Source organism: Protopterus annectens, chromosome 5.part0 (assembly GCF_019279795.1).
Source record: "Protopterus annectens isolate FY-2018-M chromosome 5.part0, PAN1.0, whole genome shotgun sequence".
In the NCBI taxonomy this organism is placed as follows: Eukaryota; Metazoa; Chordata; order Ceratodontiformes; family Protopteridae; genus Protopterus; species Protopterus annectens.
The window spans coordinates 491,425,283-491,453,279 of NC_056735.1; the positions used below are offsets into that span (position 1 = coordinate 491,425,283).

General features: G+C 41.1%; 1 protein-coding gene across 7 annotated transcripts in view; it reads left to right on the forward strand.

The window, feature by feature from the left end:
- The window catches only part of SYTL5 (synaptotagmin like 5), a 2,413,062-nt gene that overhangs the window by 2,234,128 nt on the left and 150,937 nt on the right, over window positions 1-27,997 (forward strand). For all 7 annotated transcript variants that reach the window (XM_044072411.1, XM_044072417.1, XM_044072414.1 and 4 more), the window contains one exon: window positions 13,400-13,535. In XM_044072411.1, the coding sequence (XP_043928346.1) occupies window positions 13,400-13,535 (136 nt within the window). The remainder of the gene's footprint in view (window positions 1-13,399; window positions 13,536-27,997) is intronic.

Consider the following 27,997-nt stretch of genomic DNA (forward strand, 5'->3'; position numbering starts at 1 on the left):
TGTTAGTATTAAAAAACGATATTCAACTAACACAACAACTGTTCCTACAAAGAACTGATACTGAAATACCATGATAGATTTTCAACTTAGTAGCAGTAGTTATGTTGGGGGAAACAATAACAAAGTACTGGAAACAATAACTGCTCCACCATTAGCAATGAAAAAGAATCTATAGTAACACAACTTACACAAGAGAAGGAAATAAAAGAAGGGGGAGTAGAAATAGGTGGTATAACAGGAAGTAGAAAAGTTGGTGGAGAAGATAGTGAATAATAAGGAAAAAGGATGTGGAACACGATATAGAAAAGGGGTAACTTCATCTAACAGAGTATTGCATGAAGGAAAGAATTTCTAGAAAGGAGACAGTGGGACTGGAGACCGAGTAAAAATAAAAGAGCAGGTAATGGGAGGATGTAAACTTCTGCCTATTTTCCTTTTTTCTTTCTTTCATTAACAATGTTTGCTTTAAAGAGAATGTCTCCATGCATGTAGTTTGTCACAAAATGATGGAATTATTTCCACAGGTGGGGATAAAGTGCAAATAGTTTAGCAGTTGTTTGGGGTTTTAGAAAAAAATAACATTTGAGGCACACATTAATAAGAGATACAAGAAAGGGGAAATTCAACAGGTTATAGACAATGCAGAAGGTAGGCAACTAAACATATACTAATGTTGTTGAAATGGGAAATCTGTGATTGCTGAGATTAGACCAGTGTTAATGTGTAACATGATGCAATAAAGCTTAATAAAGTCTTTCAGAATGGAAGTGAAGCCACTGGTCATCAACAAAAAACAAAAGTATTATACATATGGGAAGTATAGATACACAAGAAATGTGTGAATGTGTGATAAAGATTTCTTTTAAAAAAGATAAACTTTAATGAGAAATGTTGAATATATACTCTGATCAGGAGCTATTCTATCTAAATAAATATTTGTGGACTTGATTAAATAGACAGCCATCAAAGCAAGGACTAAAGGACACCATGCATTTAAATGATTGTTGCCTGGTGTATCCAAAATAAAAATGTTTGATTTAAAAAAAAAAATTTTCAAACATAACTTACCTGATCAATTCTATAATGATGTTTTAACATTTACCTATGGTAATATCAGTTCCAACAGTGCTGCAGTGGGTAGCTTCATGAAGGAGTTCTGTACCCATTCAGGTAAATGCATACAGTTAGCAGTCCCAGCCAAAGCAAAATATAATGGGAATTTCAAACATAAGCCTCCTAGGTGGTCCATCAACATAATATAAACTTTACAACAAAAGAAAAAAAAAATCATTAATTTTTGCAGCATATAAATCATACCAGTGAGAGTATCAAAATATTACTAAAAACTTGAAAAATACCATTAGATCTACTAAAGCAACCCAACATAATTTCTTCTTTATCTACATAAGGAAAGTAAGGAACAACACAGAAGTTTGTTCTGAACTTATTCAAAATAGCATTTATTCAAATTAGACCCAATATATATACTACCAAACAAATTCAGTGTTAACGTTACCAGCCAAGACTTCTATTCAAAGTCCACAAATCCGTCAATCCCCTATACCAGTTATTGTCACAAAGGTACATGTACTGAACGTGCTAGCATAGAATACATCAACACAGGTCAAATTTACTCTGAGATTAACTAACCTGGCCTTCCCAGAGAAAGGGAGCTCAGCCTAAGTTTGGGTACTGGCAAGTTCTAAACAGTCACAAGATTCAGTTGCCTTTAAATTCCTATGAATCCAATGAAAAACAGCCCTGCTTTGAGTCCCTTAGTCTCCACTTGTATATTGCATTGCTCTGAGTAAGCAACTTAAATACTGTATGCAACTTTTTTACCATTTCTTTTTGTTGTAATTATGCTAGTAAATATTACATGCAATGTTTTTTACCAGTCTTTTTGTTGTAATTATGCTATTAAATATTATATGCAACTTTTTTTACCATTTCTTTTTATTATAATTATGCTATCATTGTGTAAAGGGAGATTTAGGATTGCAAAATATGTTGCTTTTTATTTAGTTATTGAAGTGAAACTTCTTATGGGACAGTGTGAGAGAGTGGAATATAACAGAAAAGTGAAAAGGAACTACATAAATTAAACTCCACCAGAGCGAGCGAGTGAGCGATCTAACACACACAAATGTACACACACACACACACACACACACACACACACACACACACACTGATGGTGAAGGGTGAAAGTGAGCAAGCAATCCCATATACAAACACGCGCACACACACAAGCACACGCACACACTGACGGTGAAGAGTAAGAGTGAGTCACAAAAGATCATGTACAGAAGGTGCTAGCATAGAATACATCAACATGGTTAAAATTTACTCTGAGATTAACTAATCTGACCTTCCCAGACAAAGGGAGCTCAGCCTAAGTTTGAGTACTGGCAAGTCCTAAACAGTCACAAGATTCAGTTGCCTTGAAATTCCTATGAATCCAATGAAAAACAGCCCTGCTTTGAGTCCCTTAGTCTCCACTTGTATATTGCATTGCTCTGAGTAAACAACTTAAATACTGTATGCAACTTTTTTACCATTTCTTTTTGTTGTAATTATGGTTCATAGGTTCATAGGTAGGTACTAGTCTATCAGCCCTGGGGCCTATACAAGCCCAGCCAAAAAGGTACCCTGGCTTTTGCCACCCAAGAAAATTATTTTCCTGTGCCACTGTCGAGCAGAGCCGCAGAGGTGATTCCCGGGGTGAATTTCCTATTTCCCATGTAATCATCATGATTTTTCTTGAAGAGTGCTAATGAGGAGCTTTATTTGATATATTGATAGGTAGTTTATTCCAGATGTCTCTGGGACAGGAATCTATCCCTCCGGCATGTTCTGTTTATTGTGGTGACAAGGTTTAGGTCCCTAGAGCATGTAGCTCAGAGAGATTGGGATTTCTTTAAGTGGAGCATGTCCAACAGCTCTGGGTTTGACATAACTTTGTATGTTAGGCAGAGATCACCACTGAGTAGGCGATATGCGACGGAGTAAAGTTGGAGTTTTTTGAGACGGTCTGCATAGGGCATCTGTTTGAGGCCAGTAATCCTCTTTGTGAGGTATTTCTGCGGCCTTTCCAGTTGTTGTAGATGTCTTGTGAGGTACATACCAAAAGGGGCATTGTACTCTATAATGGGTCTAATGAGTGATGAGTAGAGGGGAAGAATGACCTCTTTTTTTCTGGATGAGAAACCTTTTGTGATGAGGTGTGCCACGTAGAAAGATTTCCTGACTACTGTGGCGATGTGATTATCAAAGGAGAGACTATTGTCCACCTGTGTCCCAAGGTCTCTTATCACACTTTTGGTGTTAAGTATACTACCGCCTATGTTGTAGTTCATGGGTATAGAGTTTTTACCAAAGAGGATGACAATGCACTTTTTGGCGTTGAGCTTGAGGCCATGGCTTTGACACCAGGCATCTGTCTCAGTGAGGCCCTTTTGTAGGATGTCCACATCGTTAGGAGTTTTGATTATGGCTCCTAGTTTGCAGTCATCTGCAAATTTCGTTAGCCAAAGACCTTCTGTGTTAGCCTGTACTTCAGAGAAGTAGATACCAAACAGGAGAGGACCCAGGGCTGAACCCTGTAGTACCCCACTTGTCACTGGTCTGAAGTCGGATTTGGAGTCTGCTACTTTCACATGTGGGTTCTGTCAGTGAGCCAGTTGGCAACCCATCTTGTGACATAGGGATTTATACCTAGTTTAGTGAGTTTATCTATAATTCCAGAGTGGGGGATGGTGTCGAAAGCCTTGGCAGGATCTAGATAGACTGTGTGAACCACCGTACCCTTGTCTACGGCTTTGGTGACTGCTTCAAAGAAGTCTGTTAGGTTTAGGAGACATGATCTGCCTTTTACAAACCCAAACTGGGTGGGGTCCAAAGTTTGGAGATTACCAATGTCTTTGTTTATAAGTTCCATGATGATATGTTCCATGGCCTTGCAGACCAGGCTCATCAGGCTAATGGGGTGGTAGTTCCCGGGGTCCATGGTGGCTCCCCCCTTGTGGAGTGGGATAACCGTCGCTGTGCACCATTCAGCAGGCACAAAGCCTGAGGTGAGGCTATGATTGAACATGGTACTTAGGTGGGGTGCCAGTTCATTCTGTATTTCATGTAGAAGGCAGCCTGGGATGTTGTCTGGTCCCATGGATGCTGTGTTCTTGGCTTTGGACAGTGTGGTTTTTACCTGTGCAGCCGTGATTACAGGAACTTTGCATTCTTCCGGTATAGAGATGGGCTCTTTAGGGGGGCAAGAGGGGGTAAAGTTAGCACTGAACCTATCTGCCAGGATGTTGGCAATATCAGTTGGGTCTGTATATTTATTGCCATTGTGCTGTAACTCAGAGCAGATCTGAGTGTTGCCACTGAGATTCTTGACATAGCTATAGAATGCTTTGTGGTTGTCTTTAGAATCAGTGGCGATTTTGTTTTCATAACTAGCTTTGGAGGATTTTATCAGGGATCGCAGCTTCTTACTGAGGCTGACCAGGGAGCTCCTCCACTCATGGGATTTTACTCTCTTTTGCAACAGTTTCTTCCTTCTGTTGTACAGTTTGTTTATGGAGGGGGACCACCAGATTGGCTTCCTTTTTTTGGAGGGTAGCATCTTGGTTCTGTTTGGGATAGCATGATCCATGCACTCATGTAAGTGCTTATAAAGTGCAATTGTGTAGGATTCAGTAGTCCTAACTGTATTGTCCATCTGCATGGGTGTCATGAAGTTCACCATTTCTGTCTTAAGAAGCATGAAGTTGGCTTTGGAGAAATTTTTTACCATGGTTTCCTTAATGGGGGATGTAGGCAGGATGTGGATATCTAGGGTAATTAGCTTATGGCCGGATCGGACCAATAAGACATTGACTTCATGTTGGTAATGACTAGATCTAGGATATTGTTGCCTCTTGTGGGGATGTGGATAAGTTGATCCAGGGCATTGGAGTTTATGAATTCCAGAAAGTGTTGAGCGAAAGAGTTGGTACCTGAGTAGTTTTCCCAGTTAATGGTGGGGTAGTTGAAATTGCCCATTATTAGGGTATTTGGTTGAACCCTAATATTTTCCAGTACATCAAGAAAAGAGGAGTGGGGATCCCAGGGCATGGTGGGGGATCTGTAGCAAGCTACAATTTGGATTGCAGTTCTGCCCAGAGTTAGTTGCACTTGGATAACCTCAGCTGCATTGCGCTGAGCAACTAGCCTGGAGGTGTGGATATCCTTAATGAATATGGACACACCTCAACCTTTGGTGTTCTGGTCCAGGTTACATGGCCTAAAAGTGTGGTATGAGTTATAGTCTGGTAGTGCAGGCGTGCTATCTGGAGCCTTGAACCAGGTCTCAGTCACTGCACAGATATCGATGTTCTCCATTTTAAGGAGTGCCTCGAGTGAGTGCATTTTGAGATTTAGACTTCTAGCATTGAGTAGCATCACCCTCAGTTTTTGCTTGCCTGTTCCTGTTATGGTGGTGAATTTGGTATTTGAACCTTGCCTAAAATAGGCACTATAGGGGCGGCAAGAACCTTAGCCAGTATCCGGAATCCCAGGGGTGACAGGTGCAGGCCATCTCTGGCAAAGCATCGTGGTCTGTCAAACATGTCATCCCAGGCAGACAGATACTGGATCTCCTTAGAATGGCACCAGAAGCTTAGCCAATTGTTGAAGTCAATCATTTTGTCCTTGTACTGCGGCATCATTCTGGGTGATGGCAGAATGCTTCTCAGGGCTAGGGTCATACCTATGTGGGCTACGAGATCAGAGAGCTCTTCCATGTCTGTTTTCATGTAGTCCAGGGAGGTATGTCTCAGGTCGTTCACACCAACATGGACAATGACAGAGTCATATTTGTACTTGTTGTGGAGTGACCTGAGTGCGTGGGTTATGTGGTGGATCCTGGCACCCAACAGGCAGCTGACAGTAACCTTCTCCTTGTTTAGCCTGGTGAGTGGGACATCAGTGTGCCTGACTATAGAGTCACCTATGACTAGTGTGTTGGGTACATTGTTTTGCCTTATTGGCTGTGGTTGAGTGGCACACTGAGTCTGCGGGCTATGTGTCATTTGGGTTGTGTTGGGGGGTGGAGGTTGCTTGCATTTCTGCTTTGGAGGTCTCTGTTGCTTGAGCAGATTATTATTGAGAGCCTCCGTGAATGTTTTTGTGTTTCTATGTGTGGATTTTGGTGGTGTAGATTTAGTGAGACTATGTGATGAGTGTGGTGTGGTGCAAGTGTTTATCTTCTCCTCTTGACTGTCAAGTTCAGTCTTGATTGGAGAGAGCTTTACCTCCAGTTTGGCTAGATAAGTGCATCTCTCACAGGTTGTAGTGTTGGGGGGTAGGAGGAGAGGGTTGTCTGTGTACATGAGGCAATTTCTACATTGCCCTAAGATGCCCAGATTCATCAGATAGACAGGAGAGAACACTGGGAGCTGACCCTTGGACATGCCCAAATAAAAAAACTATTTTCATGTAGATAAGTGAGGAAAGTGAGTACAAGAGCTGTTTTTCTCTAAGCAAGTGAGGAAAGTAAGTACCAAAACTATTTTCCTCTAGGTAATGAGGAAGGTTGAGTGCTGTAGTAATTAGAAGGTTATTTAGTGCTTACAAGTTCTGAACAAGTACTGATCACGAATAAGCAAATTCAAGTGCTAAAACTAAGAATCTGTATCTGGAATAAACTAGTTACCAGAAAGGGGGAAAACAAGTGCAAATGCGGGCTTTTAAATCAGAAAGTTGAGAGAGATGGAAAAACTGCCCAAATGGCCAATAACTACAATTTCTGGGCCAGAACCACTCCTTATGTGGTAGATAGGTTACCTAGTGCTTACCACTTCCACTGATAAGTTAGAAGGCTTCCCTCCAACACAGAAAGCTTGGGGGAACTCTGAAGCTTACATACAGTCCTGGATACAGCAAATCTGAATCTAGACTACACTAGTTACAGGAAAGGTAATTTTTTTAAATATATATATATATATATATATATATATATATACAGAAAAGTAGCTAAAACAGCAGTAAAAACACATCAAATGCAGTGCAAGCTAGCACACTTGAGTATGTAGCAATGTTAGACCAAACAGTTTTAAAAAAATTCAATTAAATTAAAAATGAGTAAAAACAAGGGCAGAAGGAGTCTGTTAGGTAGAATGAGGTAAAGAGATGGGACTGAGAGGATCAAATCTACAGTGGGGTCGGGCAACTGCAAAAGCCTCCAAATTTAAACAACAAGACAGGAATAGGGAGGGTGGGTATGGGAAAACCAACACCTTCAGCAGAGATCTGATAAACTATACAGTGAAGCAAAAATAACAGTGCACAACTCTGAAGTCAGCCAGCAAAGATATAAAATTAGTCAAACAACAATTACCAGTACACAACTCTGAAGTGCCAGAAAAATATACTCAGTTCTGTATATATCCAGATAGTTTGAAGAGCACTGTGTCAGGACACAGGAAAGCTCCAGCAATGATATGCAGGCTGTTACTAGGAGGGTCTAATTTTATGCAAGTAATCCTTGAGATAGTCAGATAACACACAGGATGTAAAACCAGTTATACCAACTTAAGACACAGAGAAATAGGGGGAGGGGGGAGAAACACCTTCAGCAGAGATCTGAAAAACTATACAGTGAAGCAAAAATAACAGTGCACAACTCTGAAGTCAGCCAGCAAAGATATAAAATGAGTCAAACAACAATTACCAGTACACATCTCTGAAGTGCCAGAAAAATATACTCAGCTCTGTATATCTCCAGGTAGTTTGAAGAGAACTCTGTGCTTATGCTATTAAATATTATATGCAATGTTTCTTACCAGTTCTTTTTGTTGTAATTATGCTATTACATATTATATGCAACTTTTTTATCATTTCTTTTTATTGTAATTATGCTATCATTATGTAAAGGGAGATTTAGGATTGCAAAATATGTTGTTTTTAATGTAGTTATTGAAGTGAAACTTCTTATGGGACAGTGTGAGAGCATGAAATATAACAGAAAAGTGAAAAGGAACTACATAAGTTAAACTCCACCAGAGCGAGCGAGTGAGCGATCTAACACACACACACACACACACACACACACACACACACACACACACACACACACACACACACACACACACACACACACACTGATGGTGAAGGGTGAGAGTGAGCAAGCAATCCACACACACACACACACACACACACACTGACAGTAAAGAGTGAGAGCAAGAGATCACGCACACACACACACACACACACACACACACACACACACACACACACATACTGATAGTGAAGAGTGAGAGTGAGCAAGCAATCCCACACACAAACACACGCACACACGCACTCACGCACACTGAGGGTGAAGGGTGAGAGTGAGCAAGCGATCCCACACACACACAGTGAGAATGAAGAGTGAGAGCAAATAAGTGAGCGATCCCTGGTACACAAACACGTATACACACACACACACACACACACACATACACACACACAGACAGCAGAGTGAGCGCGAGCGATCACACACACACACACACACACACACACACACACACACACACACACACACACACACACACACACACACACACACACACACACACACACACACTGACAGCGAAGAGTGAGAGCGAGCAAGCGATCCCACACACACACAGTGAGAATGAAGAGTGAGAGCGAATACGTGAGCGATCCCTGGCAGCCTCACACACTATTTTCATCACTTTTGTTTATGAGAATGAAACAGATTTGATTAAACCACTTATACTTTAAGATGGAGTGTTAAAATATTTTTATGATCGGTTTTAAATATGAATAGAATTGGACGGTACTTTTTACATGCCCTTACAAGATGGTGCCAGTAAATCATGATATCCAAAGTGAAGAATTTAATGGAGTAAAGCATGCTATTTATTTAGCAGCTGGCTTCACCATATATCTTTACAGTCCACTGAACTTTCAAAAGCACTTATCTATGAATGAAGGTAGAACTTAAAGTAACAGTCTACACATGTCATTTTGCAACAGTATAACACACAGCAGTAATCTATTTCCTTGAGGTTTGTTATGTGCCAGAATGCTTAATTTACACTTTCCATTTTGTTTTACAGTACAGCAGTCATAATTTTTTCTTATATTTTGTAAAAATGTTATTCTCTCTTCTTAATAAATGGCCTGATCGATCACTAATCTCTTTGAAAAAGTCCTTTAGTCAAATAGAAGGAATTGTTGTGAAAGATTTACTAGATCTAATTACACAAATGGTCAGGTGATTGTCTTGCTGGTGTAATAAAATGTGTTTTGACAAAAGATGTACTCTATCTAAAAATCAAGCAAAATCTGAAAATACAGAATGCGGTCAAGGGAGCAGTTACAAATAAGCTTTGAAGAAAGTGTTTGAGATAAATCTCTCTCCTCTACTACCAGTTACACTAGGCATCCCTCAAGGCTCCATCCTTGGTCCTTTACTCTTTTCTGTCTTTACTAACAACCTTCACTCCTCCTCACTACATGCTTCAGTCATCCAGTATGCTGATGACTCAACACTATTCTGTTCCTCTTCTCTCCAAGAACTCCAACTAATAACACAGGCTTCTTTCTTCTCTGTAGAAAAATGGCTTACCAACTCCCAACTAATACTAAACCCTAATAAAACCAAACTTCTCATATTTCTCCCAACTAACCTCAATACTTATCCACTCACTTTCACTAGCACATCTCACAACAATACCAATATCTCCCCTATCACCCACACCAAACTCTTTGGTGTCAAAATAGACAGCAACCTGAGATTTGACAATCACATTGCACTCACTATTAAAAAGTACATAAAAAGTAGGAGGCCTATAGAGAAACACATAATTCCTCACAAATAGCACTAAGGCAAAAATCGCACATACACACCTTCTGTCCACTCTGTTATATGCCTCCCCAGTCCTTATCAATATTAGAAAATCTGATATTGCTAAACTTAAAACCTGCTATTGCAAAATTTGCTTCTAGTAGCCCTCATCTCACACACCACTGCTCAGTCCTAAAAAGACTTAATTGGCTCAAACTCCCCATCTTCTCCTCTACAACCAGCTCATATTAGCCCATGAAATACTTTACTACCCAGACAAAATCCCTGCATAACAAAACCTAATACATCCCTACTCCAGTACTAGAGTCCTACGCTCCAATAATAAAATTCTCCTTCAAATCATTAAACCTTACAGCTCTGTTGGATCTTCCCTATACTCAAATTTCATAGCCAAAAAGTGGAACACTTTACCCACTAACATACCTGCAATCTCCTCCTTAACCCTAGTCAAACAACCCCTAAAGTCATACTTACAAGCCAACTGGATATGTAACTGTAATTCCCCAGGCTAGACCTCTGGTCACACAGGATTACCTCTCTCACCTTTTTATCAGGCATTTTATCTTCCCTTCTGCTTGAAACTCTTTCTCTTCCTTCTACTATTCATGCTTGTCCTATGCCTATACCCTAGAATATTATCTGTATCTCTTCTACTCCACCTTTCCCACCTGTCATCTAACTTGTCTACCTAAAGTGTATCATCCTTCTAACAGTAAAGTCTACCCTAAACTATCCTAACAGCTTTACATTTACAACTTCAGCCTTTAAACTGAATAGCTTCTCTTAACTCACCTGGTTACAAATGTTTTCAGTTACCATTATGGTTTTGATGTATTATGAAAGTATCCTGCTCTGTATCTGTGTATTGATGTAAAAGAAAAATGTCTTACTTCTGTAACTGTGAAATTATAATCACTAATACTTATGTTGTATGTGCTTTCTTATATGTGGAGAGTTTCTCCCCAGGCCTATGCTGAAAAATGACTGTGTCCAGTCAGACTTTCCTGGTAACCAAATGTACAATAAAGTTAATAATAAATAAATAAGAAAAACAATTATTATATATATATATATATATATATATATATATATATATATATATATATATATATATATATATATATATATATATATATATGGGAGTACTTGAGTTGGTCGATTGTGTGTGGTCAATAGCTGCTTAGTCCCATATGTGGTCAGCTAAGCAGATGGTTGACAGATGTGTGAGACTGCACAATCCCAGGGCTGGGGAGTATACTTTTACCCCATTTTTGTGCACTCTTGGATCTTGACCCTGCAAAAATGTTTTGTTGTGTTTTTTAAAATTATATTTTGCAGACAAAGGCTGTTTATTAGGCCATGCATACTAGCATGTTGACTTTTCTGTTTTTGACCTTATGAAGTCAAGGTTTTCAAAGTCGACTCTGAGCATTTTTGATTATTTATAGTACACTGATATATATATATATATATATATATATATATATATATATATATATATATATATATATATATATAAAACATGCACACACACACACACACACACACACACACACACACATATGCAGGCATGATCTGAATGTATAACTGAGACACATGGTGGGAATCATGATCCTATTGCATACTACATAAAGCTATGCAACTGGTCTTGTCTAGTACGAATGAGAATAACAAAAAAAAATATGTGACTGGCCGCCACATGCGTTTGAAGTGAAACTTTTGTAATGAAGTGCAAAAATTTACTTATTTGGAAAACCGTGTGTGTGTGTGTGTGTGTGTGTGTGTGTGTGTGTGTGTGTGTGTGTGTGTGTGTTCATTTTCTTACTTAATTACAGAAGTTTCGCTTCTAACGCACGTGGCGCCATGCACACATTTTTTTTTGTGGCTCTTCGTGTTGCAAGTTTAATAAACTTGTGTTTGTATTTACCAGATGTGGAGCAGCTGTTCAATTATTGACTGATTCCATGTCATGTGGGGCCAGCTACTGATGTTACACTTGTGGGAGCAAACAATTTGTAGAGGAATATTTTTGTAAGTCAGCTGTAGTGCTCATCACTGTGTCACAGAATGCAACACTATAATAATTATCTAAAAGGGATGATAACTTAGGACGAATACTAGAGGTATGTGAATCACCTTCGTGATAGCCCTATAACAAAATAAAATGCGCATTGTGTACAGTCTAGATTTATTCTGAATCCATGGTTTGTCACATTAGATATTTTTCAACATTCTCACTCAAAAAGATATTTCTACTGAAAGTGTTCTGGTGGGGCAAAAGTTTTTCAGGCCCTGTCATGTCCCTGCTTTTACTTATCACAAAGTACCGTATCCTTATTGTTGTTATATGTAAGGGGGCATTCATAAATAGAATGTATAAATGGCAAAGCACCCCACATAGGATTCTGCAGCTTCAGCACAATCGCACTCATTTTCTAATGGTTTTTGACCCTGTTTTTTATCACAATGATTATGTGCGGTAAATCCTAGTTTCTATGAAACCATTTAATTGAATTATTATTTAATTAATATGTCATCAACAGTTATACTGTATTCTTGCTTAATTAGATGCTTTGTTCAAGGGTGTAGCCAGACATACACTTTGTACTCCGCAGAGTACATATTTTGGTTTGCATCACTCAGAATCATTGTAACGTTTTTCAGGCCATATTATTTTTACATCTGTCTAAATTAATGTCTCTAATAACTAGTATATAACTTGCTTCCAGATAGGATTACAAATCTAAAAACAATATCTTTAGTAGTTTAAGAGGGAAGTGCTAAAATGATGTCTACATTTATTAACAGCAAAGGGGGGGGCAACATTTTGAAAGACGTGTTGAAATGCCGAGTAGGTTGGGGGCAGTAAAAAGAGTTTGTGAGGATAAAATAGAATTTTCTGGCTACACCCCTGGCTTTATTTCCATAAAGCTTTTTTCCTTTTTTATGCCTTCTGTCACAGGCAGAATTGGGTATCTTAATTATGCTTTCTGATTACTGTTTCTAAAGGTTTTTTCTGAGAAATAAGTTTGAGTCACTCTTACTTGAACTTTCCGCCACACTACAGTTTTTAGAGTAAGATTTTGCAGGCATGTCATAAGTGATTCCAGCTGCAATTTTTCTCAAAGAGATGCTCAAAACAAACTTGTCTACTCAAAATTTGTATTGGTTAGTTTTCTCTGCTTTCCCGTGTTTTTCTCCCCACTGCTTTCCATGGGTTTTTATCAAGGCAAATATGGTAGAGATGCAATACTTTCCTGTAAACTGGTATCAGATTATAATATAAGCATGTACTGCTAGTTTGATTTTCTTCTGATATGCATCAGCAAATTATAACACCTGTGCCTTCTACATAGTCCTCTGTCATGAGTCTCTGTCACAGTAGTAAACTATTACTAATGTACTTGAAATGCACTTTTAACGTGATATTTGAAAACGATAATAGATGATATTAATTCACTTTTTAGACCATTTCTTTACAAAAATTATACATAATTTCATCTTATAAGAAAAATAATACATTTTCTTCTTTTTTTTCAGCTAAAAAGACTTTTCTAAAAAGAAAGAAAGAGACTTCTCCAGTTTCATCTGGCGGAGTGCTTGAAGTACTCATTAAAGAAGCCAAAAATTTAACAGCAGTAAAATCAGGGGGAACATCTGACACATTCGTAAAAGGGTAATAAATCATTTAATAACTTTCCAATTTACTGCTAGTAGTTCTCTGCTTTCTCAGAGAGCATGTGAAACAAGACAGCTAATTACACTATTAAATTAACTTATGGTAGTCATTACTAAAGACATTGTTCTCCTATTTTCCATTTTTTTTACTAGTTGTACTAAAATTCAGAAAGGTTACAGTAGTATAGAGGCATAGTGACCTGTCTATGACCAAGGTAATCAGAGTTTGATTAGCAGGTTGGGTGTCAGATGAAGCTGACAAGTGAGAGAAGAATGAAAAAAGGAGAAACCTGTCATATCTGTCAGGTAGAAGGAAAGTGCTTATTTTGGGACAAGCATGCAAGGCATGAACTTCTGTGAAACCTGCATGTGGTGCCTTCCCATAAGTGGGCAGAGACAATCCTGCTCACAGTATCCCTTGCAGAAATGAGGAACTGCCCAGCACTAGCTAATACCAGCCCACTGTCTACCACCTGACTGTCATGGTGGGAGGATACCTCTCAACTGTCCAGAATTTTGCAGAATTTGATTTTTGTCTTATGTTTTTGGTCTGTTCCTTGTAAAGTTTTGGGTTTTCTGGGAAATAATTGAGGAATTAAGTCACGAAATAATGACAGAAACTTGAGATTCTGACTTCTTATTCTTTAGAAAATATATACTCCTGCAAAGCCTGTTTGTAAATCTGTCTCTGATTTTAGACAGTCATCTCAACATTATTTGACTTTGTCCAGAGTTCTTGCATTAAGAGGATGAGAGGCATGTGTGGAGGTGGAACAAATGGGTTCATCAAGATGCCTGAGCAGGAACAAATGGGTTATAGCAAACTTGCCTAAGTCAAAAGGTGATTGGCTTTCACTCCTGATGAAACAAGTATGATTTTATAGTAAAATCACATTTGATAAACATTATAAAGATGTTGACATAACATTTTCAGCATGTATTTAGACTCTGTAATTTATTTGACATGGGAATGAGTAACTAAAAAACATTCATCTACATGTATTGCCTTGTTTGTATGCAAGATATTAAGAAATAGTAATTTAAAGCAATAATCCATGACTGTGCTTGGATATATCAGGATTTACCCATGGTTGGTGTGGTTTGATCACAAGGGCGAAACCCAAGTGGTTAAACCAAGCTAACCGTGGGTAAATCCTAATATACCCATGCACAGTCATGTATTATTGCTATTATAAAATGACATTATTTAATAATGAAATTGCTTACTTTTCTTAAATAATGCTTTTGTATAAGGGCACTTTAATGTTGCTCTAATTTCTTCCTTGTTTGTGGATGTGTTATTCATGTGTATGGGACTTACATTCCAATGCTTACACAGCACAGTGCAGGAGAAGTTACAGAGATATGAGAATCTCTGTTGCTGTTTTTTTTTCCTGTTATACATACTTTTAATGCAAGAAATCTGGACAAATTCTAACTTAATGGAGGGACAAAGATCCAAAAAATAGGGACAGATTTTAAATATTGCTCTTCTAAACTTAGAAAGTTCCTAGAATAAGATGTTTTGTGTTAGCGTGGATATTCATAAGGATATGAAGCCCAAACCTGAAATGTTTGTTGTTATTTAATGAGTTCAATCCCCAGTGGCTTGCATTAAATTACAATTTTTATGAGAAGCAGACCAAAACTATGAGGCAAAAATCTGGACAGCTGAGAAGTATGAGAGTCTGCTGAGGTTTTAGGAGAGACATTGCAGAAGTACAAGAAAAATCAGATTTGTTTAAGTTTTGTAGAACATGTGACACTGCCAGCCCAGCTATCTGGATGTTTGTAAATAATTCTATGCCATTTGCGAATATTGATATGATTTATACAGAACTGTATGATGTTATGTTGTCCAATCTTTCCTTAATTCTTGCTGGTTGGGTTTGGAACCGAGCATTGGTTCTGACTCAGCCTAATACAAAAGCTCAAGAGCTTCCACTGGCTCGAGGCTAACCCCTATCCCATAATGCATAGGGTAAGATACCCAGATCTCATTTTCTGCTCAAGCGACTGGGATGTCTTCTGGCTGGCTCGTTGGCTAAGTAGTTGAATTTATCTTTTTCTACTATTTCTCTGGAAAAACTTCTTTGCTATCTGTGTGATAGTTCATAATTATCCTATTTTCCTAATTGTTTTGGTGTGTTTTCACCTTATTCTTGTTGCAAGACCCATTTAAGTTAGAGGGCTCTCAGCGGCCCATTTAACTTAGAGGGCCGCTCCCCTTCCCTGCATGTGTTCTCCTGTCTTTCTTGAGAGAATCCATTTAAGTTAGAGGATTCTTTCTAGTTTCAGTTATTTGTTCATAGTTTGTTATTGTAGCATAGTGATGTGTTTAAATAGTTGGCTGAGCTCTTTTTTCTTGGCATTTCCAGGCTTCCAGCCTTTGCAAATGTTGAAGTTATCTGCTTATATGTACATATATATATATATATATATATATATATATATATATATATATATATGTGTATATATATATATATATATATATATATATATATATATATATATATATATATATATATATATATATATATATATATATATATATATAAAATATACATTTTTTTTCCGTGTGTGTTATAGTAGTTAGAGGCTCCGCTGTATGTTAGAGCTGTTTTTTGGTACTATTTTACTATTTACCTAGCTTAAGAGTGGTAGTTAAATATAGACTACCTTTGTTAGTGCATATTTTTCTTAGTAGGCTAGTTTTTGGATGCAAACATGTCTAAAGAAAAAGTAAAGGAACAAAAAGAACCAAGGCAATCAGGGTTCAAAAAGTGTGATCAGTGTACTCAGAAATGTCTCTCACGGATGGACACGCTAGCTGTGTGTATTAGGGTTCTTCAGGAATGTAAAAATAAGTTAATGCTCAGAGGTTTGCTGAAAGGTCCTTTTCAGGAATCTTTAGAAGGTTCTCAGTGCTCCAAACCTACTTCTCCCTCTACTTCACACACTAAAGGGTCCAAAAGATCTGCCATTGTGGCTCCAGCTTCGGAGCCACCTAAAAAAATAATCACCTCCGAACCAAGGTCCCTTGGCTCCGACAGATCTGAGTCAACCTCGTCGGCTCCACCTGTGTCCATGGAGCCAATAGAGTTACCGATTAGGAGACGGTCTCCAGTCCTTGAGCCGGTCACTCCTGTATTGAGATCACCCATTCTGGAGAGGGCTTGATCTCCTTCCTTATCCTCCTGTTCCTCCAGGAGCTTATTTGATGATAATGTGGAGCAGGTGATGACAAGATTGCTTCAAACACTGGCACTGGCAAAAATGTTATCGTCACTGACCCCAAAGGAATTGGGACCATCCAAGGCACCATCTCCAATTCCTCCTCTGACCCTGCTTGTGGCTTCGGAGCCAGAGCGTGTGGGTCTGATAGTAGTGGAACCGTCAAAACCCAGACCTCCTTTAGGATTGTCAGTTCTGGCATCTGCTCTGACTTCTTTGGGTCCATCGGATTTCGAAGAGTCTGGGAGCCGACGCTCACCCATCGGGTCCGGGGTGGGGAGTTGGTGTGGACAGTTGTCTGATCCAACTCTACCTCTTGGTGCCTCGGTGAGGTTGAGCTCGGCTCCTACATCAGCTTCAGAGCCACCTGTTCTGCCTCAGAGTCGGTCCTCTGCCTCTTCGGAGTGGGGGATCTCTTCAGGGTGGAGCGAGGGGGCTTTTGAACTGATAGAGAGAGTGCTGTCACCCCAGACAGCTCTGCTGTCTGGGCCCGAGAGCGGAGCTGTCTGTGCTGTCACCCCAGACAGCTCTGCTCTCGGGCCCAGTTTCTCTTCCCTCCCAGGCACCAGTGTTGATCTCATCATCACCTCTTCCTCCCAAGCGTAGAGACCTGGAGCCTCAGGAAGCCCCTGTGGGCAGCATCGTCTCCTGCAAAATTTCACCACTGTACCCCTCTGAGGAAGCCCCTTGGAAAAGACTGTGCAAGAGGAAGCACATAAACTCTCCTGAATCTGTCACATCAGATACCGATCTGGATAATTCAGAAGGGTCCCCACGGTCCCCCTCTAAGAATGTCTCATTTGCTGACATCCTTGAGATCCTGAAACAGAGGGGTGGCTGTAAGCCCACCAACCCTTCAGAGGATGAATTAGTATACCTGGAGGCTTCTGGGTCTCACCCTTCTACCTCTTGGGTGTCTCCCTCTTATGACCAATTGATGAACGTTACGTCTCATAAGGCCTAGACTTCTCCTGATACAGTGGAGCCTGTTCCACGGAGGCCCAATAAATTTATCACTGCCCCCACTGAGAAAGAGTTCCTAATCAAAGGCATCCCTGTAGATGCAATGGTGGTGGCAGCAACCACTGAGAAGGAGTTATCAAAGACCTCCTCATCTTTTCATCCTCCTAATAAAGAATCACCGACTATGGACAGATATAGAAAGCGTGCCTTCTCATCAGCGGTCTTTACTCTGCGGTCTCTGAATTACTTGACCCATTTTATGAGGCTTCAAAGGAATCTCCTCAAAGACCTAGAAAAAACTCTTCAGGGTACTGTAGCTTCGGGGATCACAGATAAAGTTTCCTCACAGCTCTCCACCCTCAAATCAGTTGTCAACTCCTCCATGAGACTGATTTCATATGCAGCTGATGGAGCTAGCAGAGCAGCAACTACAGGAATTTCCTTGAGGAGACATTCCTGGATGCATCTGTGCAATTTTGCCGAACCCTTCAAGTCTTCCTTCACCAATGCCCCCTTTGATGGTTCATCCCTTTTTGGACCAAAGGTGAAAGAAATTTTGACCAGGTGTGAACAGGAAGGAAAAACTTTGTCTGCCACTGGAGTCCATTTTTCTGCCCCATCTAGACCTTATCCCAAAGATCAGAAAGGTTTGAAGATGTGGTTCCACAAATCCCAAAAACTTTTTTCTATGCACATGGTGAAACTTCCCCCAGGGGCAGAGGGGGAAGTAACAGTGGAAGACGCTGATCTCATGGCAGAGGGGCTCCGCAGAATCCGGCTGACAGAGATACTTTCTCTGGCAGGCCTTTCCAGCTTTACTGAAAGGAGGCCCACCTGCTCTTCTCTGGAGGCAGTCAGGGGACGCTTGTCACTGTACCCAAACACCTGGCTGGAAATCACTCAAGACAAATGGGTGCAGTCAATTATATCCAGAGGTTATTACATTCCCTTTTCGACTTCCCCTTGGTAAATCCAGACACCTCACCCAGTCAGAGGGACGACGCAACTTCAGAGATACACAAGTTGCTAGAGTCATCCAAGAGGTCCACGCAGATCAAATTGGATCCGGAACTTACTCAAGGTTTTTTTTACTTCCAAAAAAGACAGGGGACTGGAGACCCATTTTGGATCTCAGCAGACTGAACAGATCTGCAAAAAAAAATCAAAGTTCCGGATGGTGACACTCCAGTCTATATTCCACTTTCTCAGGAAAGATGATTGGATGTACTTGATAGATCTCCAGGATGCGTACTACCATATAAAGATGGACATGTAATCCAGGAGACACTTGCACTTTCGACTGGGAGCCAGTCATTACCAATTTGGAGCCCTGCCCTCTGGTCTCACTACAGCCCCCAGAGTGTTCGCCAAGTGCATGGAAGTGGTTATGGTTCACTTGAGACTTCTAGGATTCCGTGTTTTTCCATACCTAGATGACTGGCTCCTAACCACCACCACCAAGCATCTACTACTGCAAGTGAGGGATGAAATAATACTTCTTTGTGCCAAGCTAGGCATTACAATACATTTTAAAAATTCTGCCTTGTCACCTTCACAGTGTTTTACTTTCTTAGGCACAGAATTGGATTCAACAGAAATGGTGGCAAAACTTACCCCCGAGAGAATTCAGTCCCTTCACTGTCAAATCAGGATCTTGATGTCAAAAAGAAAGGATCAAGCAAGGTATATGTTACAGGTTTTGGGTACCATGACAGTGTCAATCCTTCTAGTTCCTCTAGCATGGCTGCACATGAGGGTCCTACAGTGGTTACTCTTTACCTAATGGTCCATGCAAGATCTACCTCTGTCAGATCAGATAATCATTACAGACTCATTCACAAAGGATCCTCTCTGGTGACTGCAAATGGAACAGTTGTCCTTAGGCTGCCCATTTGTATTTACACAACTGACGGCAGTAATGACCATGGACACTTCCCAGATTGGGTGGGGAGGCATTATCTAGGAATAACTGTCCAAGGCTTATGCCAAGAACACGAGAACCATTTGTATATCAGTGTCCTAGAGATGAGTGGTGCTATATGTGTTGCAGGCATTTCAGGACTCTCTTCCGATAGGAACAGTTGCAATTCAGACAGACAACATGTCAGTAGTGTGGTACATAAACAAGCAGAGAGGAACCAAATCATATCCCCTATGCTGAGAGGCACAATGAGTGTGGCAATGGGCTGTAGCTTCTCAACGTTTTCTGACAGCAATGTATATCCTGGGCAAATCCAACGTGATAGCGGACAAATTCAGCAGAGCAATTCTGTTGCCTGACGAGTGGTCCCTGAAGCTAGAAATTGTGAAAGAGATCTTCCAGAAATGGGGCCAGCCCTGCTGCCACTTTTTCACCACCTTCATGAACGCCAAATGCAGCAGCTATTTTGCCCTCATCTCCCCCCCTGGGGAAGTCACCAAGGGATGCACTCATTCATGACTGGCCCCCAGGACTTCTATATACCTTTCCACCCTTCCTCTTAATACCCAAAGTACTTCAGAAATCCAGCACATTGAACAACATTATGATACTCATTGCACCTTACTGGCCTCAACAAATTTGATTCCCCTTTCGATGGGCCCATCTCCTGGAGGAACCGTGGATTCTGGACCCAGTTCCAGACCTTTTAACCCACTCTTCGGGAACATTCCATCTGTCCATCCAGACCCTCAAGTTGACAGCATGGCTGCTCCAATTCCTCTTATAGCCAGGTGTTATGATTTTTCCCCTGCAGTTAAACATATCTTGGTTTCTTCCCAAAACCATCTATGAGGAAACTGTATTCAAGTAAATGGAAAAGATTTTCTTACTGGTCTGTTAAGCACAATATAGAACTTTTTATAGCTCCTATCATAGCAGTTCTAGAAATTCTCGCCAAAGTTTTTGATGAAGGTGCAGCAGCAGCTGCCATTAGAGTACAACTAGCAGCCATCTCTAATTTCCATACTGGGGATATGGGAATGTTTATCATGTCCCACAGGTTATGTAAGGGCTTTTTGAAAGGTACCTTCTTACTAAGACCCCCAGTCAGAGAACATCCAGCCCCTTGGGACCTAAATTTTGTTCTATCTGCCTTGCCAACCTTTGAACCTGAATCTTCTTGTGATATCAAGTTCTTGTCATGGAAAACTCTTTTCTTAGTAGCCATTACCTCCACCAGACAGGTAGCAAAACTCCAAGCTCTCTCTATACGCCCTCCTTATATAGTATTTTACAAAGACAGAGTATCCTTAAGAACTAATCCCTCTTTCTTACCGAAAGTCTGTTCAGAAAACAATCTAAATCAATCTATTGAATTGCCAGTGTTCTTTCCTGACTATAGCAACAAGGCAGAATATAAATTGCATCAACTCGACGTACACAGACAGCTATGCTTCTACTTGCATAGGACCAAAGATTTCAGAAAGTTGGACCAGATATTTGTTTCCTTTTCAGACAAAAGGAAAGGATTGCCAGTTTCTAAAGTAACTTTGTCTAAATGGCTTACAGATTGCATTTCCTTCTCATACAACAAATTACCAGGCAAAGTGAAAGGCCACTCAACAAGAGCGGTCTCAACATCCTCTGCTTTTCAGGCTAAACGTCCTATGGACACTATTTGTACAGCTGCCACATAGGTGAGACATCATACCTTTATTACTCATTACAAAATAAACGTGGCCTCCCGGAACAGGTCTTCTTTTGGATCCACTGTATTAAAGAGTCTGTTTCCTGAACCATCCTAGGATGAAGATGCTAGGGACACTGTCCCAACCAGCAAGAATTAAGGCGAGACTGGACAACATAGTACATTAAGAAGTTATGTACTCACCGTAATGTTCCATGTTTGTTGTCCATCTTGCCTATATTCTTGCATCCCACCCACCTTCCCCCTCCTTCCTTCCTGGGAGACTGGGTGGATAATCTTATATATGTATGTATGTATATATGTATATAGTTATATTGGTTTTTGATTCTCTGATTGCCTCCTTTCTACAGTTAGACAAGCTGTATTTATAAATATGTAGAGATATTACTACTGCTTTCACTTGCAAACAAGATCTGGGTATCTTACCCTATGCATCATGGGATAGGGGTTAGCCTCGAGTCATTGGAAGCTCTCGAGCATTTGTATTAGTCTGAGTTGGAACCAATGCTCAGTTTTGAACCCAACCAGTAAGAATAAAAGTGAGATGGATAACAAACATGGAACGTTATGGTGAGTACATAGCTTCTTATTATGTACTGAGCTTCAAGAATGTAACCACAGCATACCCTGCTGGAGCATATAAGATTAACTTACAAAACCTCAAGAAAATAAGTTGAAATTAAGTGCTTTATGATGTGCTATAAAAGTTAATTTCAATGCAGCAAGCAGACACAATCTCTAGAGCTAGAAGTTTTTCTATTGTCCAAAAAGAAAAGTAATACTAGGTTTAAATGTAAAGTGTTTAATTGCTTTATGACTTCCTAGCAGCCACACAGTTCTTAGCACATCTGAGAGATATGTATTTCTCACACAGGGATGTTAAAATTCTATTAGTTTCTGATTTAGCTTGGGAACTGAAGTCAGGTGACAAAAGTGATGCCATCCAGGCTAACCCAGTAATAATTGTTTGATATTAATTTAAGAACTCTCTCAGAGAGACTAGTCATTTTATGATTCGTCTTGGACCTAGCAAGAACATCCACTCATCTGCATTTGCCTTGCTCTATAAATAAGTTATTTAGGACATAGTGTCTTTTAGATAGAGATAGGAGTATAGTAAAGGTTAGTTTAGATATTTTCTGTATTTATTTGAGACTGTTCTGCAATGTTGTTTTAAAATATTTCCTGGGACTCTGAACTCTGTAGCTACTATGTTTGCATATTGTCTTGTTTATTATTTATTATTAAATATATTTTAACCTATCTTTGTGGCTGATATTTGTGAGACATATTTAAGCTGTTAAAGTGCTTGCATATGTATTTGGTGACACAGTATAGACCACTCCTAATAGCCTGACGCTTGGTCAAAAGCTACCATTTGGATGATAGTGACATTACACATTTGGATTGGTCACCTTTTGTAAGGGCCTTATTGGAGCTGATAAGTAGGGGTTGGTGGCAGTGATAAGTATCTTGTAGTCTGGGCAGAAGGTGGCATAGCTAGTAAACCTGTGCCAGCCTTCCCCAGAAGTGTCTGGGTGTCTGTATGTAAATCAAATCTCAAAGTGTGTGTGTCAGCTACTTGGGCAGGAACACAAAGCACTGGTTGGACAGAGAGGGTGCTGGAGGTCTTGGCTTGACCCCTCAGCTCAGATCATAACCATTTAGCTGTGTCAGTGAGGAGTCTTATTGGGGATCTGGAGAAAGAGGGAGAAACCAGCCCAAGACTGACTGTAATCTCTGTGTGCTCTTAAGGGAAATTGCACTTTACTGTGTGTGTACTTGTTATCCTCCCTGTGTGTATATCCCTCACTGTTGCCAGTGGTGAGGATTGAGGCTTCTTGATTTCTGGGCCAGTGCAGGGCATCACATATTAATTGGTTAGCAGTGGTGGGATATCCACATCACATATTACTTGGCTGACAGTGGTGAGATAGCCACATCACATTAATTGGCTTGTAGTGGCATGTATATTGAATTCCTGTAGCCTGTGTATAGTGGTCACTGAACGTGTTTGTACTCTGTTAGCCATGCAGTGAGCATTCAGAGTTCACATCACAATTGTTTTTTTTTTTGTTAGCTTAGTTATTTAGGGAGAGCAGGCAAACATGTCAGCAGAGAAGTATGGCAAGCTGAAAAAGAGCCAGTTGGCTGAAATGTGCCAGGCTAAAGGACTGGTGCATGTCAACCTGACTAAAGCAGACATGATTGCAGCTTTAGTCACAGCTGCATCACACCCCAGCAATCAGGAGGACAATCAGACTGGCCTTGGAGATGCACAATGCTCAGAAAATGGACAGTTCAACCTTTCCACAAAGGACTTAAAAATCCATCTGGAGTTAAAGAGACTTCAGCGAGATGCTAAACGTTTGGAAATAGAAGCAGCAGAGAGACTGAGACGTCTAGATGCTGAAGAAAATGCGAAACTGAGACATCTTGAGGCTGAGGAAAATGAGAAACTTCAATGTCTGGAGGCTGAGGAGAATGAGAGGCAGAGGCAACATAAAAAGGAGATGCTGACACTTCGCCAGAGTCAAGGAGGTAATGAGGAAGGGAGTAACCGAACCCCAGAAGCAACAAAGGTCAGTAAATTTCTTCCACAGTTTACAGTGGGGGGATAATTTTGATAGTTTCATTAATGTGTTTGAGAGGGTATGTAAACAGTATAATGTTAACCAAGGGCTCTGGGTACGGTTCCTGACCCCCCTTACTCCATGGTAAAGCTGTAACTGTTATTTCTAAACTGTCTGACACTGATTGTTTAAATTATAATGTTGTAAAGAACTATCTTTTAGAATGTTTTAAGTTAACACCTGAAGTTGTAGGAAAAAGTTTTGTGAGCATAAATGCAAGGCAGATGAAAGGTGGGTGAGTGAATGTCAAGTCACCACTTTTGAAGGGTTGGCAGACCTTTGGGTATGGGGAACAAGCCCTTAGCACTTTGCCTGAGGACATGAGAATCTGGTTAGATGATAGACAATGCACTACTGCAAATGAGTTGGGGAAGAAGGGAGACCTATACCTAGGAAGCATCGCTGCACAGGAAAGGGACACCCAGTGCTGCTCATGGGTCTAAGAGAACCCATGGTGGGCAGCCCAGAGTGCCCCAACAGAGTCTGCCAGTAACAGGGGACGCCAGTAGTCCAGGTACACATCCAGGACCAAAGGTTAAATGTTTTAAATGCAACCAGTGGAGCCTTGTAGCTTATAGATGTCCACAGAGGCAAGGTGGGGAACAAAAGGTGGGAGAACCAGTAATTGGGAATGACAAAATGCCAACAGTAGGTTGCCTTAAGACAACAAGGGTACCAAACTACCACAAGAGGTTATATCCTATCTTAGTGAATGGGAAAGAGGCCATGACTAAGTGACCTAACCACTGTGAAGCCTGCAATTGCTAAAGAGGAGCACTACTTGCTTGGGCAGTCTACTCCAGTCGGAGTTTTAGGAGGGACCCCATTCCAAATACCTTTGTCTAGGGTTTACCTTGACTGGAAGGGTGGAAAAGGAAGAAAGCAAGTAGGTGTGTTTGAGGATATCCCTGCAGATGTCCTGATAGGGAATGATTTTGATAATGCAGTATCCTGTGTGCATGCAGTTACATGCATGCAGTCAGGCTTGAAGACAGGCGTGTGGTAGACCCAGACAGACTGCACACTTGCAGCAAGGACTGATGAGGTGGTTACTTCAGAGAGGAAGATACCCTGTAACAGTGAGACTGAAGGTGAGCCCCAGGTGCTTGTGGGTACTGATGTTCCCTTGGACAGAGTGACTGCAAGGGCAGAGGTAAGTAGTAGTAGCCAGGCTGACAGTGAGGCACCGCTGTCAGAGGATACCAGACTTCCTGTAGAAAGGGAGACGGGAAGGATTACAAAGAGAGAGTTGAGGCAGACTTAGCTGTCAGAACCTTCATTACAAGGCCTGAGAGAGGTAACTAGTGAGGCACCTGATTGTTAAGGGAAAGGGGAATCTGTATACTGGGACAAAGGGTTACTGTATAGAGAATGGACCCCTGAGAAAGGGCTAGAGGGTGAGAAAATACAGCAGTTGGTAGTACTCTGAGCTTACCATCTGGGACTTCTTACCATAGCCCATCATATTCCCTTTGCCGGTCATATGGGCATAAAATGTACAAAGAGATGTATTATGCAGAACTTTTATTGGCCTGGGATTTCCAGAGATGGAACTTTGAGCAGTGCCCAAAGGTAGACAAGGCAAGAGGCAAGCTGAAACCTCCTTTGATGCCTTTGCCTGTGATTGAGGAACCATTTCAGAGGGTATCTGGGGATATTTTGGGGTGGCTGAGTACCCCAAGTTCCACAGGGAAAAAGTATATCCTAGTGGTAGTAGATTATGCTGCCAGATACCCAGAGGCAGTGGCTCTGTCGTCCATTGAGGCAGAAAAGGTGGCAAATGCTTTGTTAGAGATTTTCAGCAGGGTAGGTTTCCCAAAAGAAATACTGACTGACAGAGGTGTCAATTTCATGTCAGACCTGCTGGCTTCTCTGCAGAAGTACTGTGGGATAAAGCATGTAAAGACTACCCCCTACCATCCCCAGACTAATGGTGTTGCTGAGAGGTTAAACTCTACACTCAAGATGACGCTAGAGATATTTGAAGACCAGTTTGAGAGGGAGTGAGACAAATATTTGCCCCATCTGTTTGCTTACAGAGAGGTGCCCCAGGAATCCACAATTTTTTTCACCCTTTGAGTTGTTGTTTGGGCATAGGGCGAGGGGACCTCTAGATTTGATTCAAGATGAGTGGGAGGGTGAGTGTGAATATGTCATATGTCGTAAACCTCAGGACAAGGCTCAGGGTACTCATGGGCTTGGCCCAAGAGAACCTTGCAGAAGCCCAACAGCAGAAAAAGGTCTGGTGTGACAGGAATGCTTGAGCTAGAGAGTATGCTGTAGAGCAGCAGGTAAAGGTTCTCATTCCTGTCAGACACAACAAGCTGCAGGCAGCTTGGGATGGACCCTACAAAGTGGTAAGGAAGGTCAGTGATTTTAACTACATGGTAGAACTGCTAGGCAGGAGGCAGGGGCACAAATTGTACCATGTTAACATGATGAAACCTTACCATGATAAGGAGGTCCTTGTGCTGAGTATTTGCAGTGGATGGCAGGATGAGTCTGAGGGGGATCTGGTGACTGATCTCCTCAGTCAGGCTCAGACTGACACCTCAATGGAAGGGGTAGTGATGTCCCAGCAGCTATCCCCTACCCAGCTTCAAGAAATCCGAGCAGTGTTACAGGAGTTTGGGGACATGTTCACTAGGAAACCAGGGTGCACCCACCTGGTGCAGCACCATGTGGATACAGGAATCCAAAGGCCTATTAACCAGGCCCCTTATTGGGTGCCTGAGAGAGTCAAACAAACTCTGAGGGAGGAGATACAGGAAATGTTGGAATTAGGGGTAATTCAGGACTCCAGCAGTCCCTGGGCCTCCCCAGTGGTGCTGGTACCAAAGAATGATGGCAGCACCAGGTTGTGTGTGGACTACAGGAAATTAAATAGTCACACAGAGTCAGTTGCTTACCCTATGTCTAGGACAGATGAAGCCCTAGAGCAGCTAGGTGGGGCTAAGTATCATACCACCATGTATCTTACCAAGGGTTACTATCAGGTGCCCTTGACTCCCAGTGCTGGAGAGAAATCAGTCTTTCTGTCTCCTTTTGGCATGTATGAGTCCACGAAGATGACCTTTGGGATGAAAAATGCTGCAGCAACTTTCCACAGGCTGGTAGATCATATCCTATCAGGAGCAGGAGTTACCTAGATGATATTGCCATCTACAGCCATTCCTGACAAAAGCACCTTCAGCATGTCAATGATTTTCTGTGCAGACTACAGAGGGCCGGGTTGAGCATTAAGCCCAGCACATTTCAAGTGGGAATGACAGAGGTCTCCTGCCTGGGACATAGAGTGGGGAGAGATAAGATCAGGCCAGAACCTACCAAAGTGGAAGCCATTCAGGCATGGCCTGCCCCTGTTACCAAAAACCAGGTGAGGGCATTCTTAGAGACAGCGGGGTACTACAGAAAGTTTGTCTCCAATTATAGTAATACAGCTGCTTCCCTTACAGACCTGACAAGGAAAAACAGGCCAGATAAGGTAATGTGGACCCCAGCATCTGAACAGGCAGTCCAAAAGATTAAAGGAGCTTTGGGAGGACCCCCTGTGTTAGCCAGTCCCAATTACAGCAAAGAATTTGTTGTACAGGTGGATACTTCAAACCATGGGGTGGGGGCTGTACTTAGCAAGGTTTCCTCAGAGGGAGAAGAGCACCCAGTGGTATATCTCTGTCATAGGCTACAACCCAGGGAGGAATGCTATGCAGCTGTAGAAAAGCAATGTCAACCATATTCTGGGCACTGCAGAATCTTTAGCTTTAACTGAATGGAAGGAAATTCACTGTCGTTACAGGCCACAGTCCCTTAACATGGCTACACAGAGTCAGCCAGCAAAATGCCAAGTTACTAAGGTGGAGCACTGCAGTGGGGATAGCAATGCTAATGCAGATGGGCTCTCAAGACAGAGAATGGGGAAAGGTATTCCCAGATAGGCTCAACTCTCTCAAACAATGTTTCTCAAGGGTCACTTGAAAAACTATCTTGAGTTTTTTGGGGGA